The sequence below is a fragment of the Scyliorhinus torazame genome, chromosome 13 (genome assembly GCF_047496885.1).
Source record: "Scyliorhinus torazame isolate Kashiwa2021f chromosome 13, sScyTor2.1, whole genome shotgun sequence".
NCBI lineage: Eukaryota > Metazoa > Chordata > Chondrichthyes > Carcharhiniformes > Scyliorhinidae > Scyliorhinus > Scyliorhinus torazame.
This window is the reverse complement of record NC_092719.1, coordinates 80,536,069-80,559,481: the sequence shown is the minus strand read 5'-3', so window position 1 is coordinate 80,559,481 and position 23,413 is coordinate 80,536,069. Positions and strand designations below refer to the sequence as shown.

The 23,413-nt window shown below is 47.3% G+C and overlaps 1 protein-coding gene across 2 annotated transcripts in view; it reads left to right on the top strand.

Annotated features, from left to right (window-relative positions):
• The first annotated feature begins 355 nt into the window (after positions 1 to 355).
• The window catches only part of eea1 (early endosome antigen 1), a 174,742-nt gene continuing 151,684 nt past the window's right edge, over positions 356 to 23,413 (top strand). Inside the window, exons 1-3 of one of the 2 annotated variants that reach the window (XM_072471862.1) lie at positions 356 to 505; positions 18,427 to 18,513; positions 21,692 to 21,820. In XM_072471862.1, the coding sequence (XP_072327963.1) occupies positions 482 to 505; positions 18,427 to 18,513; positions 21,692 to 21,820 (240 nt within the window). In that variant the 5' untranslated portion in view covers positions 356 to 481. The remainder of the gene's footprint in view (positions 506 to 18,426; positions 18,514 to 21,691; positions 21,821 to 23,413) is intronic. The other variant, XM_072471863.1, reaches the window with a different exon arrangement.

The following is a 23,413-nucleotide window of genomic DNA, read 5'->3' as shown; positions in this document are numbered from 1 at the left end:
ACGGTTTGGCAACCCGACCATTCAGTTCAAGGGCAATTCGGGACGGGCAACTGTATCACCGATCCGTCACTGGGTCAAAGTCCTGGAATTCTCTCACTAACAGCACCGTGGGTGTACTGTGGCGGTTCAAGAAAGCGGTTCACCACCATCTTCTCAAGGGGACCTTCTCAAGGGGCAAATACGGATGGGCAATAAATGTGGGACTGATTGGCAGTGCCCACATCCCCTGAAAGAATAAAGAGGATTAAAGTCCAGGACTAAGGCAGCTGTGTACAAAGTAATGAGATGGTTGGGAAGAGCAGGGTGATGTTGATGGGAATGGGTTAATGAGAGTGTCTCAGCTGGCCCAGAGGCTGTCTCTCTGGCTCCTCCCTGCTCTCTCAGGCAGATCCAGTCAGACTGGAAGCCGAAGTCGGCGTCTCGCTGCTGCCAGGCCCACAGCAAACCCAGGCCGGCGTCCTCCCACCCTGCAGCCGCCGCCATGCTCAGGCGGATCTTACAGCGGGTGAGTGACCGGCCGTTGTGCGGGGGTGGGGCCGGGGGTTTGGCCGCCTGGCCCGGGCAGGGAAGGCCGCCTCTTCCCTGCTGGAGAGGCCGAGGCCCGTCCGAGTGAGGCCTCGGGGGGAGCCCAGACTCACGCTCCCTCCGCCGGGACAGGCTGGAGCGGACAGCCCGCCTCCCGGCGGCCTGACCCCAACACCGGCATTAGATAGGCGGCTGTGTCTGGGTAGTGAGGGGGTGGGGTTGGAATGGAACAGGGTGGGGTGGGTCTGGATCTGGGGGTGGGGTGGGGTGGGTCTGGATCTGGGGGTGGGTCTGGGGATGGGGTAGGAGCTGGTTTAGCACACTGGGCTAAATAGCTGGCTTTGAAAGCAGACCAGCAGCACGGTTCAATTCCCGTACCAGCCTCCCCGAACAGGCGCCGGAATGTGGAGACTACGGGCTTTTCACCGTAACTTCGTTGAAGTCTACTTTTGACAAAAAGCGATTTTCATTTTTCATTTAATTTCATCTGGGTTTGGGGTGGGGTTGGTCTGGGAATGGGGTGGGGGGGGGTGTCTGTCTGCCTGTGAGGGTTGGGGTCTGGGCAGTGTGGGAATGGGGTTGGAATGTCTGTGTCCGGGAAGGGATCTGGATGATCTGGGAACATGGATGGGTCTCTCTGTCTGAGGGTTGGGGTCAAGGCAGTGTGGGAATGGGGTTGGGATGGGTCTGTGTCTGGGGGGGTGGGGATGGCATGGGTCTGTCTGGGATGGGTCTGCGTGTGTGGGAATGGGCATGGGATGGGTCTGTCTGGGAGTTGGGGTCTGGGCAGTGTGGGAATGCGGTTGGCATTGGTCTGTGTCTGGGATGGGTCTGGGTGTGTGGGAATGGGCATGAGATGGGTCTGTCTGGGGGTTGTGGTCTGGGCAGTGTGGGAATGGGGTTGGCATTGGTCTATGTCTGGGACGGGTCTGGGTGTGTGGGAATGGGGGTGAGATGGGTCTGTCTGAGTGTTGGGGTCAGGATGATCCGGGAAAGGGGGTGGGATGGGTCGGTATGGGAATGGGGTTGTGTTGGGTCTGTGTCTGGGATGGGTGTGGGATGGGTCTGTCTGAGGGTTGGGGTCTGGGTGGTGTGGGAATGGGGTTGGAATGGCTATGTGTCCGAGAAGAGGTCTGGATGATCTGGGAATGGGGGTGGGATGGGTCTGTATCTGGGATGGGTCTGGGGTGTGGGAATGGGGGTGGGGTGGGTCTGTCTGGGGGTTTGGGTCCCTGCGGTGTGGGAATGGGGTTGGGATGGGTCCGTGTATAGGGGACGAGGTCTGGTTGACATGGGAATGGGGGTGGGATGGGTTTATGTAGATGGGGTGGGTCTGTGCTGGGTGGGAGTGGAGTGGGCTCTGGGTTTGAGGGGGTGGTGGTGGTGGGTGGGTGTGTGTCCTGGTGTGGGGGTCAGGTCTGGATGTTGTGGAGGTGCAATGGATCTGCGTCTAGGGGTTTGGTGTGGTTTTCCCTTGGCTGTAGGAGGGTGGGATCTGGGCAGTGCAAGGAGGTTGGGTGAGTCTGTGTCTGGGCCAGTGGAGTGGGCTTTGGGTGGTGACGAATTGGGGATTGGATAGATCTTTGTCTGGGCAGTGGGGTGGGGAGCGGTTCTGGGGGGTCAAGATGTTGGGTGAGTCTGTGTCTGGAGCTAATTCCAGCTTAACCTTGTTTGAAATGATTACTAGTTTTCTACCCCTGCCAAGTTCACTCTGTTGAAGTCCATGAGCGAGGTTGCAAATTTCTGTTCCACTGCTGAGTTAGGTAAAAGTTACTCCCTGTGCCTTGGGGCATTTCATGAATCACCATGCTTTAAGGGGTATGCTATGTTATTTCTATTGTCTGGTCCCTGTGTTTGACTGTTCTCTTGCTGCCTGGTGTACAATACAAGACAAATTACAGCAGAACGAGACTGTTTTCCTACAGGCAGCGTGACTTTATTTTGGGAATGTAGACATGTGTCTCCAGGAGTGTTAGAATTGGCAGAGGACTCTTCCTCCTCTAAAAGAAGCTGGTTTGTTGCTGGCGCCCATGCTGTGTCATTGCTCCTGGTGCCAGTCTCTTCTCTGTGTCAGCGCTATTGTTATTTTCAGATTACAGATAAACTTCTCCCAGGATTTTTCAGCGAGGTCACTTTTTTTGCATTTATTTAAGAGATGTGGTGATTCATTAACAAACCAGTTTTCTGCTGCTTTTATTTAGTGTTGGAGGTTGACAATGGTATTTCAGGGTCATAGTCTCGGGTTCCACTGCAGAGACTTATGTAAAGAACTTAGTGTAATACTGATGGAGAGCCACCTGGGGGAGGGGCCCCATTCAGCGGGGTGGGGGGGGCACCTCCCCTATTAAGGGAGGGGATCCTCTCTGGAGGGATGACAGCATTACAAATGTTCCTTCCTCAGCCATCAAGTCCTGGGATGAGTCTTGACTGCGGAGCATATGGCTCAGAGGCAGGGACACTCCTCTAGAGTGTTGGCACCAGTTTGTATAAGGTGTCAACTCTGACTCATTGGCAGCATTCTCGTGCTGAGTCAGGAGGCTGAGACTTCCAACTTCTTGAACACATGAGCCAGACTGACACTCTGGTATAGAATCCCTACAGCGCAGAAGGAGGCCATGTGGCCCATCGAGTCTGTACTGACCCTCTGAAAGAGCATCACACCCCGGCCCTCTCCCCCACCTTATCCCCATAACCTCGTGCATTGACCATGGCCAATCCACCTAACCTGAACTTCTTTGGTATAGTTCGTTCATTGTCACAATGGCCCTTGTGAGCTTGTTGGCATTGTCTTGTTGCTTCTCTGACTTTCTTCAAGCCTCCCTCAGTGCTCATCCCAATCGTTTTACCCTCAATCTCTCCTCCAATTGTTACCAGGATAAGGCTGTCAGGTCTTTGTTCCCAATGTCTGTACTTGCTATATTTCTCTCTAACTGAGCTTAGCAACTCTTTTGATTCCTGATCTTCTGTTCTTGAACTAACCCACTCATTTGTCTTTCTGTCCATCCAACTGTACAGTACTGAGGTAATATTTCACTGTCCGAGGTGCAGGATAAGATATTAGATGTGTCTCCATCTGCCCCTCAGGTGCTGCAAAAGATTCCATGCCACTCCGAGAAAGAGCAGGGAAGTTCTCTGTGCTTGCTGGCAGATATTTACCCCTCAACCAGCATCATCGCTAAGACAGATTATCAGATCATTGTTGATGTGTTGGGTACTCTGCTACACAGACGAACCAACACGGTTGCGAATGGTACAACTTAGTTTTATTACTAACATTTATTTACTGTGGTAAACTGGTTACTGAGGTTCGATCATAACCCTAGAATCTGTGGACCTATTCCTAATACTATCTTGTAGTGGCACTGAGCACATGGTGGATGTCTGAGTGGCTTGCTATGAGCTCTGTGCCCTGAGCTGTCTCCTGCTGGAATCCTCAGGAAGTGTCGTGTTCCCTGTTTTGTACTGTGTATGTTCTTGCCTGTGATTGGCTGTGGTGTTGTGTGTGTGTTGATTGGTCCGTTGATCTGTCCATCAGTGTGTATGTATGTTTGTGCTTTGATGTTTACCTGAATATCATGACAATTGTCTCTGCTGTTTTGTGGCATCTTGCGGTGTAGAAAAATGGCTGCTCCATTTTCCTACATTACATCAGTGCTTATATTTCAAGAAGTATTTAGTCCACTTGTCTGGAAGAGTGAGCTCCAACAACTCTCGGGGAGTGCAGCAGCATCCAGGACAAAGGAGCCCACTTGCCCTATACTCCAGATGTAAACAGGTATGATACAATCAGGATTACAGAGACATGGTTGCAGGGTGACCAGGGATGGGAACTGAATGTCCAGGGATATTCAGTATTTCGGAAGGACAGACAAAAAGGAAAAGGCAGTGAAGTGGCAGTGCTGGTTAAAGAGGCAATTAATGCAATAGTGAGGAAGAATTTCTGACAATGTGGAATCTGTATGAGTAGAGCAGAGAAACACCAAGGGGCAAATAAGTTAGTGGGCGTCGTATATAGACCCCCAAACTGCAGTGGTAATGTTGGGAATGGCACTAAACAGGAAATTAGAGATGCATGCAAACAAAGAACATCTGTAATTATGGGTGATTTTAATTTGCATATAGATTAGGCAAACCAAATTAGCCACAATACCATAGAGGAGGAATTCCTGGGGTGTATACGGGATGGCTTTCTGGACCAATACGTTAAGGAACCAACTAGAGAGCACTCCATCCCAGACTGGGTACTGTGTAACGAGAACTGAATCATTGGCAATCTAGTTGTCCGAGATTCCTTGAGGATGAACGAGCATACAACAATAGAATTTTTCATCAAGATGGGAGAGTGAAGTAGTTGATTCTGAGACTAGGGTCCTGAATCTTAATAATGGAAACTACAATGATATCAGGCATCAGTTGGCTTTTTTTTTTAATAAATATTTTATTGAAAATTTTTGGTCAACCAACACAGTACATTGTGCATCCTTTACACAATATTATAACAACACAAATAACAATGACCTATTTTATAAACAAAAAATGAATAAATAATAAATAACAAAAATGAAAACTAACCCCAATTGGCAACTGCCTTATCACAAGTAACACTCTCCAAAAATATAATTTAACAGTCCAATATATAATTATCTGTCGCAACGACCTATACATATTACACAGTATATATTAACAACCCTGAGAGTCCTTCTGGTTCCTCCCCTTTTTATAAATGCAATCCGGCCACTTTCTCCTTTTTTCATCCGTATCCAGGGGGGATTCCCTTCTGGTTTACCGCACAGTATTTTTAGCCGTCAAAATTGCCGTTGGGGGGACTTCCGGGTGCGGCGATGACCAGCTGAGTCGCACGTTTCGGCAGCTCCCTGTGAAACGGACTTTTGGGCTCTTGATAGGAGCCCCAACGGCAAGTTTGACGGCTAAAAACACTGTGCGGTAAACCAGAAGGGAATCCCCCCTGGATACGGATGGAAAAAGGAGGAGAGAGTGGCCAGATTGCAGTGGATCCTTTAGAACAGCGGCAAGGAAGGCAAGCAAAAACCAAGATGGCGTCGGAAGGTGGCAGTTTAACATGGGGCCCTGAACAACAAGAGTTCTTGAAATGCTGTGTGGAAGAGATCAAAAAGGAAATGAAGAAAGAGCTGTTGGCCCCGATACTACAGGCGATCGAAGGGCTAAAGGAGGAACAAAAGACCCAGGAGCGGGAGCTTCGGGTCGTGAAGGCAAAGGCAGCCGAGAATGAGGACGATATACAGGGCCTGGTGGTGAAGACGGAGACGCAGGAGACACATCAGAAACGATGTGTGGAAAGGTTGGAGGCACTGGAAAACAACGCAAGGAGGAACAACCTGAGGATTCTTGGTCTTCCTGAAGGCGTGGAGGGAGCGGACGTCGGGGCATATGTGAGCACGATGCTGCACTCGTTAATGGGAGCGGAGGCCCCGGCGGGTCCGTTGGAGGTGGAGGGAGCATACCGAGTGATGGCGCGAGGCCCGAGATCAGGAGAAATTCCCAGAGCCATAGTGGTGAGATTCCTCCGTTTTAAGGATAGAGAAATGGTCCTTAGATGGGCAAAGAAAACTCGGGGCAGTAAATGGGAGAACGCGGTGATCCGCGTTTATCAAGACTGGAGTGCGGAGGTGGCGAGAAGGAGGGCGAGCTTTAATCGGGCCAAGGCGGTGCTTCATAAAAAGAAGATAAAATTTGGAATGCTGCAACCGGCAAGACTGTGGGTCACATATCGAGGGAGGCACCACTACTTTGAGACGGCGGATGAAGCGTGGACTTTTATTGTGGAAGAAAAACTGGAATGAGCGGGCTATTAAAAAGAACGTTTGAACAAAGTGGTGGGGCGAATGTGGGGGGCAAAGAGGGGTTTTATGTACTAATCCTGCGATGTGGTAACTTTTCTCTCTCCCACAGGTGGTGATGGGGGGAGGAGGGGAGGTGGAGGAGATGGGGCGTTGGCCATTGGGGGCGGGGCCAAGGGAGAAGCGCGGGCTTGGTTCCCGCGCTATGATAATCATGGCGGGAATAGAGAAGCAGGAAGGAGGGGGCGTCGCACGGTGCGAGCCGAGGTCACGGGGGGAAGCCGAGGTCGGCCAGAGTTTGCTGACTTCTGGGAGCAACATGGGGGGAGTAATTACGTTAGCGGGGGATCTAGCGGGGGGGGGGTGGGAGGGGGGAATTACTGGGTTGCTGCTGCTGGGGAGAGGGGGGAGCTGGTATGGGAGGGGATGGGCGGGGGGGCACCGCCTGGGGGAGATACAGCTGCGTGGGAACCGGGTGAGGAGCTGGAAAAAGGTGATGGCTAATCGACAAGTTGGGGGGGGGGGGGGTAGGAAGCCCCCCAACCCGGCTGATCACGTGGAACGTGAGAGGGCTGAACGGGCCGATAAAGAGGGCACGGGTACTCGCACACTTTAAGAAACTTAAGGCAGATGTGGTTATGTTACAGGAAACGCACCTGAAACTGATAGGTTAGGCTACGCAAAGGATGGGTGGGGCAGGTGTTCCATTCGGGGCTAGATGCGAAAAACAGGGGGGTGGCTATATTAGTGGGGAAGGGGGTAATGTTCGAGGCAAAGACTATAGTGGCGGATAACGGGGGCAGATACGTGATGGTGAGTGGCAAACTACAGGGGGAGACGGTGGTTTTGGTAAACGTATATGCCCCGAACTGGGATGATGCCAATTTTATGAGGCGGATGCTAGGACGCATTCCGGACCTAGAGATGGGAAAGCTGATAATGGGGGGAGATTTTAATACGGTGTTGGAACCAGGGCTGGATAGGTCGAAGTCCAGGACTGGAAGGAGGCCGGCAGCAGCCAAGGTACTTAAAGATTTTATGGAGCAGATGGGAGGTGTAGACCCGTGGAGATTTAGCAGACCTAGGAGTAAGGAGTTCTCGTTTTCCTCCTATGTCCATAAAGTCTACTCGCGAATAGACTTTTTTGTGCTGGGAAGGGCGTTGATCCCGAAGGTGAGGGGAACGGAGTATACGGCTATAGCCATTTCGGATCACGCTCCACACTGGGTAGACTTGGAGATAGGGGAGGAAACAGGAGGGCGCCCACCCTGGAGAATGGACATGGGACTAATGGCAGATGAGGGGGTGTGTCTAAGGGTGAGGGGGTGCATTGAAAAGTACTTGGAACTCAATGATAATGGGGAGGTCCAGGTGGGAGTGGTCTGGGAGGCGTTGAAGGCGGTGGTTAGAGGGGAGCTGATATCAATAAGGGCACATAAAGGGAAGCAGGAGAGTAAGGAATGGGAGCGGTTGCTGCAAGAACTTTTGAGGGTGGACAGACAATATGGGGAAGCACCGGAGGAGGGACTGGACAGGGAAAGGCAAAGGCTACATGTAGAATTTGACTTGCTGACTACGGGCACTGCAGAGGCACAATGGAGGAAGGCACAGGGTGTACAGTACGAATATGGGGAGAAGGCGAGCAGGTTGCTGGCACACCAATTGAGGAAAAGGGGAGCAGCGAGGGAAATAGGGGGAGTGAGGGATGAGGAAGGAGAGATGGATCGGGGAGTGGAGAGAGTGAATGGAGTGTTCAAGACATTTTATAAAAAATTATATGAAGCTCAACCCCCGGATGGGAGGGAGAGAATGATGGGCTTCTTGGATCGGCTGGAATTTCCCAAGGTGGAAGAGCAGGAAAGGGTGGGACTGGGAGCACAGATCGAGGTAGAAGAAGTGGTGAAAGGAATTAGGAGCATGCAGGCGGGAAAGGCCCCGGGACCGGATGGATTCCCAGTCGAATTCTATAGAAAATATGTGGACTTGCTCGCCCCGGTATTGACGAGGACCTTTAATGAGGCAACGGAAAGGGGACAACTGCCCCCGACTATGTCTGAAGCAACGATATCGCTTCTCTTAAAGAAGGAAAAGGACCCGCTACAATGCGGGTCCTATAGACCTATTTCCCTCCTAAATGTAGATGCCAAGATCCTGGCCAAGGTAATGGCAATGAGAATAGAGGAATGTGTCCCGGGGGTGGTCCACGAGGACCAAACTGGGTTTGTGAAGGGGAGACAGCTGAACACGAATATACGGAGGCTGTTAGGGGTAATGATGATGGCCCCACCAGAGGGGGAAACGGAGATAGTAGTGGCGATGGATGCCGAGAAAGCATTTGATAGAGTGGAGTGGGATTATTTGTGGGAGGTGTTGAGGAGATTTGGTTTTGGAGAGGGGTATGTTAGATGGGTGCAGCTGTTGTATAGGGCCCCGATGGCGAGCGTGGTCACGAATGGACGGGGATCTGCATATTTTCGGCTCCATAGAGGGACAAGGCAGGGATGCCCTCTGTCCCCATTATTGTTTGCACTGGCGATTGAGCCCCTGGTGATAGCGTTGAGGGGTTCCAAGAAGTGGAGGGGAGTACTTAGAGGAGGAGAAGAACACCGGGTATCTTTGTATGCGGACGATTTGCTACTGTACGTGGCAGACCCGGCGGAGGGGATGCCAGAAATAATGCGGATACTTGGGGAGTTTGGGGATTTTTCAGGGTATAAATTGAACATGGGGAAAAGTGAGTTGTTTGTGGTGCATCCAGGGGAGCAGAGTAGAGAAATAGAGGACCTACCGTTGAGGAAGGTAACAGGGGACTTTCGTTACCTGGGGATCCAGATAGCCAAGAATTGGGGCACATTGCATAGGTTAAATTTAACGCGGTTGGTGGAACAAATGGAGGAGGATTTTAAGAGATGGGATATGGTATCCCTGTCACTGGCAGGGAGGGTGCAGGCGGTTAAGATGGTGGTCCTCCCGAGATTCCTCTTTGTGTTTCAGTGCCCCCCGGTGGTGATCACGAAGGCTTTTTTAAAAAGGATTGAAAAGAGCATCATGGGTTTTGTGTGGGCCGGGAAGACCCCGAGAGTGAGGAAGGGATTCTTACAGCGTAGCAGGGATAGGGGGGGGCGGGCACTACCGAGCCTAAGTGAGTATTATTGGGCCGCTAATATTTCAATGGTGAGTAAGTGGATGGGAGAGGAGGAGGGAGCGGCGTGGAAGAGATTAGAGAGGGCGTCCTGTAGGGGGACTAGCCTACAGGCTATGGTGACAGCCCCATTGCCGTTCTCACCGAGGAACTACACCACAAGCCCGGTGGTGGTGGCTACACTGAAGATTTGGGGACAGTGGAGACGGCATAGGGGAAAGACTGGAGCCTTGGGGGGGTCCCCGATAAGAAACAACCATAGGTTTGCCCCGGGGGGAATGGATGGGGGATATGGAATGTGGCAAAGAGCAGGAATAACGCAACTGAAAGATCTGTTTGTGGATGGGAAGTTCGCGGGTCTGGGAGCGCTGACCGAGAAATATGGGTTGCCCCAAGAGAATGCATTCAGGTATATGCAACTGAGGGCTTTTGCGAGGCAACAGGTGAGGGAATTCCCGCAGCTCCCGACACAAGAGGTGCAGGACAGAGTGATCTCAAAGACATGGGTGGGGGATGGTAAGGTGTCAGACATATATAGGGAAATGAGGGACGAAGGGGAGACTATGGTAGATGAACTAAAAGGGAAATGGGAAGAAGAGCTGGGGGAGGAGATCGAGGAGGGGCTGTGGGCAGATGCCCTAAGCAGGGTAAACTCGTCGTCCTCGTGTGCCAGGCTAAGCCTGATTCAGTTTAAGGTATTACACAGGGCACATATGACTGGAGCACGGCTCAGTAAATTTTTTGGGGTGGAGGATAGGTGTGCGAGGTGCTCGAGAAGCCCAGCGAATCATACCCATATGTTTTGGTCATGCCCGGCACTACAGGGGTTTTGGATGGGGGTGACAAAGGTGCTTTCAAAAGTAGTAGGAGTCCGGGTCGAACCAAGCTGGGGGTTGGCTATATTTGGGGTTGCACAAGAGCCGGGAGTGCAGGAGGCGAAAGAGGCCGATGTTTTGGCCTTTGCGTCCCTAGTAGCCTGGCGCAGGATATTGCGAATGTGGAAAGAAGCCAAGCCCCCGGGGGTGGAGACCTGGATAAATGACATGGCGGGGTTTATAAAGCTAGAGCGGATTAAGTTCGTCCTAAGGGGGTCGGCTCAAGGGTTCACCAGGCGGTGGCAACCGTTCGTCGAATACCTCGCAGAAAGATAGACGGAATGGGAAAAAGAAGGCAGCAGCAGCAGCCCAGGATCGGGGGTGGGTGGCGGGGGGGGGGGGGGGGAGAGGAACCAGAAGGACTCTCAGGGTTGTTAATATATACTGTATAGTATGTATAGGTCGTTGCTGCAGATAATTATATATTGGACTGTTAAATTATATTTTTGGAGAGTGTTACTTGTGACAAGGCAGTTGCCAATTAGGGCTAGTTTTCATTTTTGTTATTTATTATTTATTCATTTTTTGTTTATAAAATAGGTCATTGTTATTTGTGTTGTTATAATATTGTGTAAAGGATGCACAATGTACTGTGTTGGTTGACCAAAAATTTTCAATAAAATATTTAATTTAAAAAAAAAATTGCCGTTGGGGCTCCTATCAAGAGCCCAAAAGTCCGTTTCACCGGGAGCTGCCGAAACGTGCGACTCAGCTGGTCATCGCCGCACCCGGAAGTCCCCCTCAGTTGGTTTTGATCAATTGGGGAATGTTACTTAAAGGGATGACAGTGGATCGGCAATGGCAAACATTCAAGGACCGCAGGGGGAAACTGCAACAATTACTTCCTGTCTGGCACAAAAGTAAAACGGGAAAGATAGCCATTCCATGGCTTACAAGGGAAATTAGAGGTAGTATTCGATCCAAGGAAAAAGCATACAAATTGGCCAAGAAAAACAACAGGTCTGAGGATTGGGAGCATTTTGGAAAGGAGCAGAAAGGGATTGATTAAGAAGGGGAAAATAAGAGTATGAGAGAAAGCTTACAGGGTAAATAAAAACAGACTAAAAGTTTCTATAGGTACGTGAAGAGATAAAGATTGATGAAAACAAATGTTAGGTCCCTTACAGGGGGCAAAATATGGCTGAGCAACTATTTACATACTTTGGTTCTGTCTTCACAAATGAGGACACAAATCAGATACCAGAATGCAGGGTTTAGTGAGAGGGAGGAACTGAAGGAGATCAATATTAGTAGAGAAATGGTGTTGGGGAAATTGATGTGATTGAAGGCTATAAATCCCCTGGGCCTGATATCTATATCCCAGAGTACTTAAGGAAGTGGCTCTAGAAATAGTGGATGCATTGGTGGTCATCTTCCAGGACTCTCTAGACTCTGGAACAGTTACTGCAGATTGGAGGGTAGCTACTGTAACTCCAGTATTTAAAAGGGAGGTAGAGAGAAAACAGAGAATTGTACACAAGTCAGCCTGAACTCGGTAGTGGGGAAATTCTAGAATCCATTATCAAAGATTTCATAGCAAAGCACTTAGAAAATAGTGGTATGATCGGACAGAGTCAGAATGGATTTATGAAGGAGGAATCATGCTCGACAAATCTACTGGAATTATTTGAGGATGTAATTAGTAGAGTTGATGAGGGGGAGCCAGTGGATGTGGAACATTTGGACTTTCAAAAGGCTTTTGACAAAGTTCCACTTCATAGATTAGTTTGTAAAATTAAAGCACATGGGATTTGCGGTAATATATTGAGATGGATAGAAAACTGGTTGACAGACAGGAAACAAAGAGTAGGAATTAATGGGCCTTTTCCAAATTGGCAGGCAGTGACTAGTGGGATACCGCAGGGATTGATGTTGGGACCCCAGTTATTCACAACATATATTAATGATTTTGATGAGGGAACAAAATGTAATATCTCCGAATTTGCAAATGACACCAAGTTGGGTGGGAGGGTGAGCTGTGAGGAGAATGCAGGGATCCTTCAGTGTAATTTGGACAAGATGAGTGAGTGAGCAAATGAATGGCCGTTGCAGTATAATTTGGAGAAATGCAAGGTTATCCACTTTGGTAGCAAAGGCAGACTATTATCTGAATGGCCATAAATTAGGAGAGGGGAATGTGCAATGAGACCCAGGTGTCCTTATACACCGGTCACTGAAGGTAAGCATGCAGGTACAGCAGGTGGTAAAGAAGGCAAATAGTACGTTGGCCTTCATTGCGAGAGAATTCGCGTACAGGAGCAGGGAGGTCTTATACAGGGGTCTTGGTGAGGCCACTCCTGGAATATTGTGTGCAGTTTTGGTCTCCTTATCTGAGGAAGGAGGTTCTTGCTATACAGGGAGTGCAGCGAAGGTTTACCAGACTGAATCCTGGGATGGCAGGACGGACGTATGAGGTGGGATTGAATCGATTAGGATTGTATTGGCTGGAGTTCAGAAGAATGAGGGGAATCTCATAGAAACTTATAAAATTCTAACAGGACTAGATCGGGTGTATGGAGGAACGTTTTTCCCGATGGTGGGTGTGTCCAGAACCAGGGGTCACAGTCTGAGTATACGGGTTAGACCATTTAGGACAGAGATGAGAAATTTCTTCACCCAGAGAGTGGTCGGAATGTGGAATTCGTTATCAAGAATTTTTCTTAGTGTCACAAGTAGACTTACATTAACACTGCAATTAAGTTACTGTGAAAAGCCCCTGGGCGCCACACGATGACGCCTGTACGGGTACACTGGGAGAATTCAGAATGTCCAAATCACCGAACAGCACATCTTTTGGGACTTGTGGGAGGAAACCGGAGCACCCGGATGAAACGCACGCAGACACCGGGAGAACATGCAGACTCCGCACAGAGGGTTACCTAAGCCAGGAATTGAACTGGGGCCCCTGGCGCTGTGAAGCAACAGTGCTAACCACTGTGCTATCGTGCCACCCCACAGTTGAGGCCAAAGCATTGTAATTTTTCAAGGAGCTGTTAGATATAGCACTTAGGGTAAAGGGGGGTCAAAGGATATGGGGGGAAAGCAGGGAATAGGCTATTGAGTTGGATGATCAGTATGATCAGAAAGAATGGCGGAGCAGGCTCGAAGGGCTGACTGGCCTCCTCCTATTTTCAATGTTTCTATTTGCCATTTTAAACATTCACTCGCTCCACCACTGATGCACAGTGCAGCAGTTTGTATAATACACAAGATTCAATGCAGAAACACGCTAAGCCTCCTTTGACAGCACCTTCCAAGCCAAGAAGGCACCATATAAATGTGTTTATTCTTTGTGTTACAATGGGCTGATACTCAAGAGGTGGTGAGTTAACTCTGCTGGAATTGACTTTTAATGACATAGGGTAGAAAGTGATTGGGGAGGATGAGCTTCGCTGGGGGTTGGGGTTGTGGGAGGTGCATCAGGAGAATGTGCAAATCACAGGATACATTCTTGCACTTTGTATCTGTTGATTGATGAGAATTTACACTCAGATTTTACAAGTACTGAGGATGCAGTTGAGGCACACAGCCGTGACAACCCAGATGGACTGTGACATTTTAATCGATATGTTTTTGGTTCGGCCCGCCGCTCCACACACATCCACTCAAACCCTCTGATGAGAGACCTGCACCTTTCCCTCCCCTCGGAGTCCGCTTCACTCTGGCCTGAATTTGCACCACTTGCAGTATAACTGCAGCCCATCATTGTTGATGCGCTCAAATGCTCTGCTTGGCATTCTAGCAAGTCAGCATTATCAGGAATAAAAGTGTTTGATTTGAGATTGCGGAGGTGGGCTGGCTTAAACCAACTGAAATTGTTGCTGTGTTGCATGGAACGGTCACTTGCACTCTTGACTACATGGTGGGCTAGATAGTTTTCTCATTCCAATCCTGTGTGTATATGTTCTTTGATATTTTATAAATGGTGTTTGCAGAATATGATTAAAATGGGGCTTTGCAGTGATGGTATGCGACCGACGTTGTTGATTTTGAAGGCAGAGTTTCTGTGGATCTGAGATCTTAAGCAACACTTGTGTGGATTAATTGAGGAGGTTTGAGAACTACCTTAATGTTGGATTTCTCAATTAGAGTCAGACTAACAGCTACAGGACAAAGCGGTGAATGTAGTTATTTAAAAACCTTTAACGAGTCAGCCTCTCACCTGACCCACAACTATTAATAGATTATGGTATGGGGAGCACACGGCCCACTCGACAGGTGTGGTACAGCAGAAATGGAAAAGTATTTTTTAAAGCAAAACAATGTTTATTCTATGAACCAAGTTAACCTTTTTGAAACAAACAGTGAACATCTTAGCAACCATTAATTCAAATACAACCCCCAAAGAATACAACACTAAGTAATCTGTAAGCTGCCCTTTTAACATCCAGAAGACTTAAAAACAAAACCTTTAACAGAAGCACATCAGGTTAAAGTCACTACTGAGAACATTTATAATTCTGAATTCACCAAATGATCAAGAGATAGTCTTTTCATGGCAGAGAGAACAACAGTACACCTGCTTTGCCTGGCTTCAGCTCCAACACTGAAAATAAAACCAAAAAGACACAGGTACACCCAAGCTTTTCCTGAAGTGAAACTAAAAAACAGAGCCAGAGCTCCGCTCCACCCACACTCTGACATCACTGCAGTAACATGAGCAGACGAACATTTCTTAAAGTGACATTCTCATGACAGTTTGCAGAATATGATTAAAATGCGGCTTTGCAGTGATGGTATGCGACAGACATTGTTGATTTTGAAGGCAAAGTTTCTGTGGATCTGAGATCTTGAGCAACACTTATGTGGATTCATTGAGGAGAGTTGAGAACTACCTTAATGTTGGATTTCTCAATTAGAGTCAGACTAACAGCTGCAGGACTAAGCGGTGAATGGAGTTCTTTAAAAACCTTTAACGAGTCAGCCTCTCAGCCTTCTCTTTCAGAGAAAAGAGCCCCAGCTTCTTTAATCTATCCTGATAAGTATATCCTCTTGGGTCTGGCATCAGCCCTGGAAATCTTGTTTGCACCTTCTCGGGTACCTCTTTTGTTCGATTGGGAGAAATGGTAGAATTTATAAGTCAGGTTGTAGTACAGCTTAGTTTAATTCCAGGTGTGGTGGTCTTCCGTTCTCTTCCACCCCACCCTGCCCTTCCTGAAGCACCCACTCCTCCGTGAATATGGTTCAACACGTTTGAAGCATCCACTTCAGCAACCATTCTTCACCTGATGAAGGAACTGCGCTCCGAAAGCTAGTGATTCGAAACAAACCTGTTGGACTTTAACCTGTTGTTGTAAGACTTCTTACTCTGCCCACCCCAGTCCAACGCTGGCATCTCCACATCATTCTTCACCATGACCAAGCTGAATTATGGATGCTTGGCTGGGAGCCCAGACCTCCATTACTCTGTTGAAACAGCTGCATCTCAGAGAAAACATAGCTTGATTGACAGCATCTGTGATTGATTTTGTTAATGGAACAGGATTTATGCACATAAGATAAATGTGTCAAATGCCTGCAGTTTCTGGTATTGCTACTTTAAAGGATTTGGATAATTGACATTTTTCTATCGCTAAAGTAAAAACAATTATTTTACGAATTTGGAAAGTAGTGAATGAATTTTTTAAAGCTTTTTCACACATCATATTGTTACTATAGGGTTCATAGTTCTGCACAGTGGGTGAATAGACTTGCCGTAGCTTGGCATTGCAGCTTTGAGGGGCCATGGCAGTGGGTGGGACTTAGCATGGAGGGATTGAAGTGGGGTCATGGGTTGGGTATGGGGAGGTGTGCAGGGATGTGAGGGTTAGAAAGCTGGTCTTTCTTTTGCTGCCATTTTAACTGGGACAAACTCCCACATACTAAGATGGACCACTACACAGCCAGCCATGGCACCCTCAACTGTCTCCAACCTCTTTCCAATGGTGATGGGCCTGACGCCTGATATTGCCAACCTCCCCCACAGCCCAGAATGAAACTCCTCCATTTTCTATCCCTTTCTGCAAAGGTGGTGGGACATTTCCCAACTCCTACCCTCTTCGAGGATGAAAGTCCAGCCTTTGTCTTGCTGAGGACCTGTCTACCCTTTCCGATGGATGCAAAAAGTCCCATGGTAGTACTTTCAAAAAGAGGAGGGTGATTATCCCTGTTGTCCTGCAATAGTTATCCTTCAAACAAATAGTGCAGTGAGGTTTTTCACGCCCTCTTGAGAGGATTGACAGACCTTGGCTTTACATCGCATCTAAAAGATGTTACCTCTGGCCTCAGTACCGCACTGAAGAATCAGCCTGGATTATAAACCGTGAAAAAAAATGTTAGTGGGTGTGTTCAGTGTAATTTATAGATCAAGTACAACTAGTTCATTGGACTAGTTCAAAGATGTGCAGGTTAGGTGGATTGACCATGCCAAAATTGCTCCTTAGTGTCCAAAGATGTTTAGGTTCGGTGGGGTACGGGGATAGGGCGGGGAAGTGGGGCTAAGTAGGATGCTCTTTCGGAGGGTCGTGCAGACTCAATGGACTGATTGGCCTCCTTCTGCACTGTAGGGATTCTATGGATTCTATAATTGAAGTGACTTGAAATCTTTCCAAGTGCGACGTTAAAACCCAACCAGCTTACTCTTTCCAGCTGACTTGTGATGTTTGGAAGTCTGGCTGCAGAATGTTCACTTGTTAAAATTAACTGGAGAATTCTTTAAAGAATTCAGTTAAACATTTCTTAGCTGTCCTTGAACTTCAATTGTGAAGGAAGTGCTAATATCGCACTTTCTTGATTTGGTGGAAAATTACTGGAATACATTTAGAAAATTAACCTTCTAATTATAACCTATCCCTTCATCGATCCAATGCTTTCGGTGATAAAGTGTTCATTTAAGTGGAATTGATTAACATTTCAGTTGCTAGTCAATGCTAAATGCTTGTTCACTCCATGGTTCTATTGCTCAAAAAGCAACAATGTCAATCAAAAATCCCCTCCTTTAAAGGAAGCACAGACTGCTGGTGAGGTGATCGCCTTGGCTCAGGCGGTTAACACTTGCCTCTTTAGTCAGAAGGTCCTAGGTTCAAGTCCTATTTAAGCACAACGTCCAGGCTGATGTTTCAGGGCAGTGCTTGGGAACACAGAAGTGCCTTCTTTCAAATGAGACATTGAACTGAGACACTTTCTGTCCTCTCGGGTGGATGTAAAAAATCTCATGGTACTATTTCAGAAAAGAACATTTCTCCCTGCTGTCTTACCTAACACCACTGAGAGGAATTATCTGGTCTTTATCCACATGGCTGTTTAAGGGATCTCCTGTGCAAATTGGCTACCAAGTTCCTTACACTTAAAAAGTACTTCAATGATCCTAAAGGACTTTGGGATATGGGAGGTCATAAAGACGCTGTTCAAATGGAGTGGGTTTTTTTTCAAGTAAATTATCCACGGGCAATTGAGTTGTCGGGCATTTTGGATCCCCTTAAGAGTTGGTGGAGATGGTTGTCTGCCCCATCATGGAGTAGTCGGAGACCTGCTTAGGCTAACAGTTACCCTTCAGCGTGGGTTTTGGATTGTAGTCGCACTCATGAAGTGAGCTGTCATGTCTGACTGGCCATCAATTGTTAGTGGAAGACTAGGCAGCACTCGTATCCTTTGACTGTGCCCCTGGGATCAGGAAGTCTGCAGCAGAGGGAACTTTTGGATGCTGGAGAGAGGGATAGTTTTGAGCCTGCATGATTCTCGCCTGGGTTGGCCTGGTGTGAGTCACCTCCCACACTGGTGACTTTTATTTTTTCTTAAATTAAAAAATAAATAAATTTGGAGTACCCAATTCTTTTTTTCCGAATAAGGGGCCATTTAATGTGGCCAATCCACCTACCCTGCACATCATTTTGGTTTGTGGGGGTTGAGACCCAGGCAGACGTGGGGAGATTATGCAAACTCTGCACAGACAGTGACCCATGATTGGGATTGAACCTGGGTCCTCGGCAGCGTGAGACAGAAGTGCTAACCACTTCGCCACCGCAGGTGACTTTTAGAGGATAACATTCATTGAATCCAACCCAGCAATGTTTTCCTTTTTTCACAGACTTCTCTCGGCTCTGCGAACTCTGACCCGGACAGCCCAGTAACAGCAGCACCTGCTGTAGAAATCAACGATGAAGGTGGTTCTGAGGTAAGTAACTGTGAAACTATATTTAATTCTTTCAAAGCCAGCTGTTTGAAGCCTTTTTACTCCTTGCTGCAATAGATCTTCTGAAAGGGTTGAAATGTTTCATAGACTAGATTTGTATACGTTCAACCACAGACATGAGGGAGAATTGTATTGAGGTTATTTAAAACGGATAAAAGATTTTTCAAGAGTAGATAGACCAAAACTATTTTGTCTGAGAGAATCCAGAACTAGAGAATATAACCTTAAATATAGTGTGGCTGTGATGAACATAAGAAATTATCATATTTTATATTTTGCGTTTTTTGCAGTAATATTATTAAAACCTGGGTTTAAATGCTTACAGACTGTATGCCTGCTAAAAGAGGAATAATCAGTGATTTTTGCAGGGAAGTGTTTTGGTAATAGCTATTAAAAGCCATTTTACCTGCTTGCAAATAGAGAGCTAATGCAATGTTGTAATGGCTTGAGCCTGGCTATAACAAATCAAGGCACATCTTGAAACAAGGGCCAAAAGAATGCTGTGTGCTTTGAGTGCAACTAATGGGAGTGGCCAGGTCTGTCTGGAAAAGGTAGCTGCTGCCAGAACTCTTAAGCTGAGCAGAAGGTTTTCAGCTGGTCCTAAAAATGGTTTTGTCTCTTCCGGGACTCCGCACGTAGAAAAGCAAGTAAAACCTGGTTGTTACCTTTATACATAAGTGTTTGCTTCATTGGAATGCAGAGGCAGAAGTCTGGAAGCAAGTTAAGATGCTGTACCTGTTGACTGTAAAGCTATTTCTTTGTTGTCGGGTGGCACAGTGGCTAGCACTGCTGCCTCACAGCTCCAGGGAGCATGGTTCAATTTCGGCCTTGGGTGACCATGTAGAGTTTGCACATTCTCTCCGTGTCTGAGTGGGTTTCCTTCGGGTGGTCCGGTTTCCACCCGCAGTTCAAGGATGTGCGGGGTAGGTGGATTGGCCATGTTCTAATTGCCCCTCAGTTTTCAAAGGTTAGGTGGGGTCAAAGGGTTATGGGTACAGAGTGGGGGAGTGGGCCGAGGTAGAGTGCTCTTTCGGAGGCCCGGCGCAAACTTGATGGGACAAATGGCATCCTTCTGTACTGTAGGGATTCCATGAGGATTTTATGTGCCTAATTCTGTGTTCAAATTAAAGTTGTTTCATTATACTGGTCAGTGTTATCACTCCTGTGGTGCAGAAACATTTCCTCACAGTTTTACCAAATGCAAGTAGATTAGGTTCTAATCTGGGATCTTAACCAAAATTGAGGTTGTGGTCCGGATTCATAACAGTGCCCATTTATAGGTGGTATCAGGAAGCACTTTTCTACTCCATTCACTTTGAGATGTGAGTGTTGTGGGCAAGGCCAAGGTACATTGTCCAGCTCTCATTGCCCTTGAGAGGATAGTGACCGGATGGTCTGACCAGTTTTGTTCTCCTTCAATTTTTATGAATTGGGTTTGATAAGGTAGTTTTACCCCCCCCCCCCCAAAAAAAAAGACTGTGGATGCTGAGGATCTGGTGAAAGTTTCAAAACTTGGATTGATAGGTTTTTGATCGACAGGGTTGTTTAAAGCGTTATGAAACCAAGGTGGAAAAATGGAGTTGATAGCGATCAGCCATAATCTCATTGAATAATGGAACAGGCTCAAGGGGTGTACGGCCTATCCCTGTTTCTTTGTTTCTTCAATCTAAGCATAAGGAAGGGTCATTATTGCTGGTCCATTAAAATTAGGACATTTAAGTTATTTACATAGAATTTACAGTGCAGAAGGAGGCCATTCGGCCCATCAAGTCTGCACCGGCTCTTGGAAAGAGCACCCTACACAACACCTCCACCCTATCCCCTGTAACCCAGTAACCCCACCCAACACTAAGCGCAACTTTGGACACTAAGGGCAATTTATCATGGCCAATCCACCTAACCTGCACATCTTTGCACTGTGGGAGGAAACCGGAGCACCCGGAGGAAACCCACGCACACACGGGGCTGTGAAGCAATTGTGCTATCCACAATGCTACCGTGCTGCCCTTATGTAACTTAAATCATATTAAATGCATTTCCGTCCGCCCATGGAACCCATTCCATGGCACTGACCGGTTACCAGTTGGGAATGAAGGTAGGTGACAGGCTTGCCAGGCCTGCTTGATGAACAAACGCTGAGAGATATGAGAATGGGGGTGAAAAAGCTGCAAATGCTGGCAGTCTGATTCGAAACCCAAAATAGGTTTAGAGATGCGCCATAGCTCAGTCTGCACCCGTTCAGATATGTTAACACTTTGGGTGGGGGGAACAAGTATTAGAATAAAATGGACGAACGTTTGGGGGAACAAGAATAATCCATGTTGTGTGATTTGCAGTGCATTTGAAAGAAAGTAAACAGGAGATGATTGGACAGCTAAGGTCTTTATAGTAAGCAATACAGTGAATTCCATACCAGGGAGAGAGACTGACCAGATGCACTGACGGGTATGTCAGAGTTGGAATGGAAATGGACAAAAGCAGGGTAGAGTCTGAGCACCCGGAGACAAGACCCTGGTGCAGACTCCTGCACGTTGAGGCAGGCTCTAGCCCTTTATTGAGGTGATTTGTCTCTATTTCACCGACTCCCTTCAGGATGTGACTTTCCCCTAAGTGTGACTCATCAAGTTAAGGCTGTTAATCTGTGTAGTGATAGGAGGGGGCTATTCAGCCCCTCAAGCCTGTACCACCATTCAGTTTGATCATGGCTGCCCTGTATCTCATTTCCATTGACCATCCTTTGCTCTGTATCCTTCAATACTGTTCCCCTAACAGAAGTCTTACCAACCTTGGGACTTGCAATTTTCTGTGTCTCCCATCGTACAGAGCCCTTTGGGGGAAATAACTCCACATTCTATTACCCTTTGTGAGTGAAGGTGCTTCGTGATTTCACTTCTGAATGGCCTATCTCTAATGTTGTCATGCCAGCATGTATTGCTCATTCATTACACGACTCGAGGGAACAAAAGTGTTCATCTTTCAAGCTTTTTTTTAAGCATGTCTGCAAAATGGAGTTTCATCCACTTCTCTAGCGTGGTCAAAACTCTTGTGTGCATTTTGTGCCTGTGTGTTGCCTTCAGAGTTGTTGATAATGTTACGAGTTATTGTGTTTGATCTTGCTCTTAATCACAACTATACTTCTGAAAGTTAACACTTTTTCCAGGGGTTCATCTGTCCAATCTGTATGCAATCGTTTCTAACACCAACTGAGCTATTTGAGCATGACCGGAACGAACACACTGTGGCAGACAGTGCGACACAGGAGCAGCTTAATCCCGAAGCGTCCGTTAGCGTGGGTTGCTTTTTTGTTTGAATTCTCTCTGGGTGGGTGATGGTATGCAAAGTGGTGGTGGGTTTTCTTTCTGACGTGAAAGCGGCCTGCTTTTTTCCTTTCCTGTTTTGCTGCTGCCGTGGGGAGCTGGCTTTTTTTTTTCTGTCTGGTCGAGCACACTTTACGCTTGCTTGGTGGTATACTGAGTTTGTCTCCCATTGCAAAGTTTTCGTCCTTCAGTAAGACCATTGATTGGCTTAACAACTGGTGCAAGGAAAGGTTGCTGGAATTCTTTATTCAGATAAAGTGCCATGCTGTGCAGTGTCTTTGTGCCCAAACCTGCGTGACAGCCTCTCGATTTCAGCCTGTGGGGAGATGCTACATGGAAGCTGAAAGAATTGGTCCCTTTGCTGCACCTTCCGCTCAGCTACATAAGGGAGAGAGATGCGGATGCTTAACAGGCTTCAGGGCAACACCCGTAGGTTGGTTAAATTAACTGAAGTATGGCAGATGGAGTTTAATGTGGAGAAGTGTGAAGTGATTCACTTTGGGAAGACTAATATATTAATAGCACAATTTTGAAAAGTGTAATGAGCAGTGAGACCTTGGTGTCTATTAACGCAAATCTTTAAAACGACAGGGCAAGTTGATAAGGTGATTAAAAAGCATGTGGGCTACTTAGGTTTATAAATAGCGGAATAAAATATAAAAGCAAAGTGATCGTGCTAGAACTTTATTAATCACTGGTTAGGCCTCAGTCGGGGTCTTGTGGACAGTTCTGTGCCACATACTTCAGGAAAGATGTAAAGGCCTTAGTCAGGGTACAGAGGAAGGTTTCCAGAATATTACCAGCAATGTGAGATTTCAGCTATGTGGAAAGGTTAGAAAAGTTCAGACTGACCTTCTGTTAAGAGGAAACCTATTATAGGCTTTTAAGCTGTTGAGAGATTTTGATTGGGTAGATTGAGGGGAAAAAAACTATTCCGTGTGCCGAGTTGGTCAAAAAGCAGAGGTCAGAGATTGAAAATCGTTGGCCAAATATCAAGATGGGAGGTGAGGAGAAATATTTGCACTTGGGAAAATTGTTGGGATCTGGGATGCTCAACATGAAAAGGCACTGAAGGCAGTTGGACAAGTCCATGAAGGTGAGGAACGTACGGGTTACAGGCAAAAAGCAGAGATATGGGAATAAGCGCAACTTCTTTTTCACAGATCCAGCACGTATAGGATGGGCCAAGTGGCCTGTATTCCTTCCTATAATGATTAATGCTCTGCTGGTCACAAAATGGTTTCCAACTTGATGCTGGGACTAATGCTTAAACTACATGTGTGAATCTCATCGTAAGGATGCAAGGTTATTGGTTCAAAGGTTTTTCCATAAAATTTCAGAATTGTAGCTGCGCAGAACGAGGCCATTCGGCCCATCGTGTTGGCACTGGCTCTCCAAATGAACAATTCACTTAGTGCCATTCTCCTACCGTCTCCCTGTACATTCTTCCTCTTCACATAACCATCTACTGCCCTCTTAAACGTTTTGATTAAACTGCCTCCACCACCCTCTCAGGCAGTGCATTCCAGACCATAGCTAAAAAGCTTGTTTAGCTAAAAAGCTTT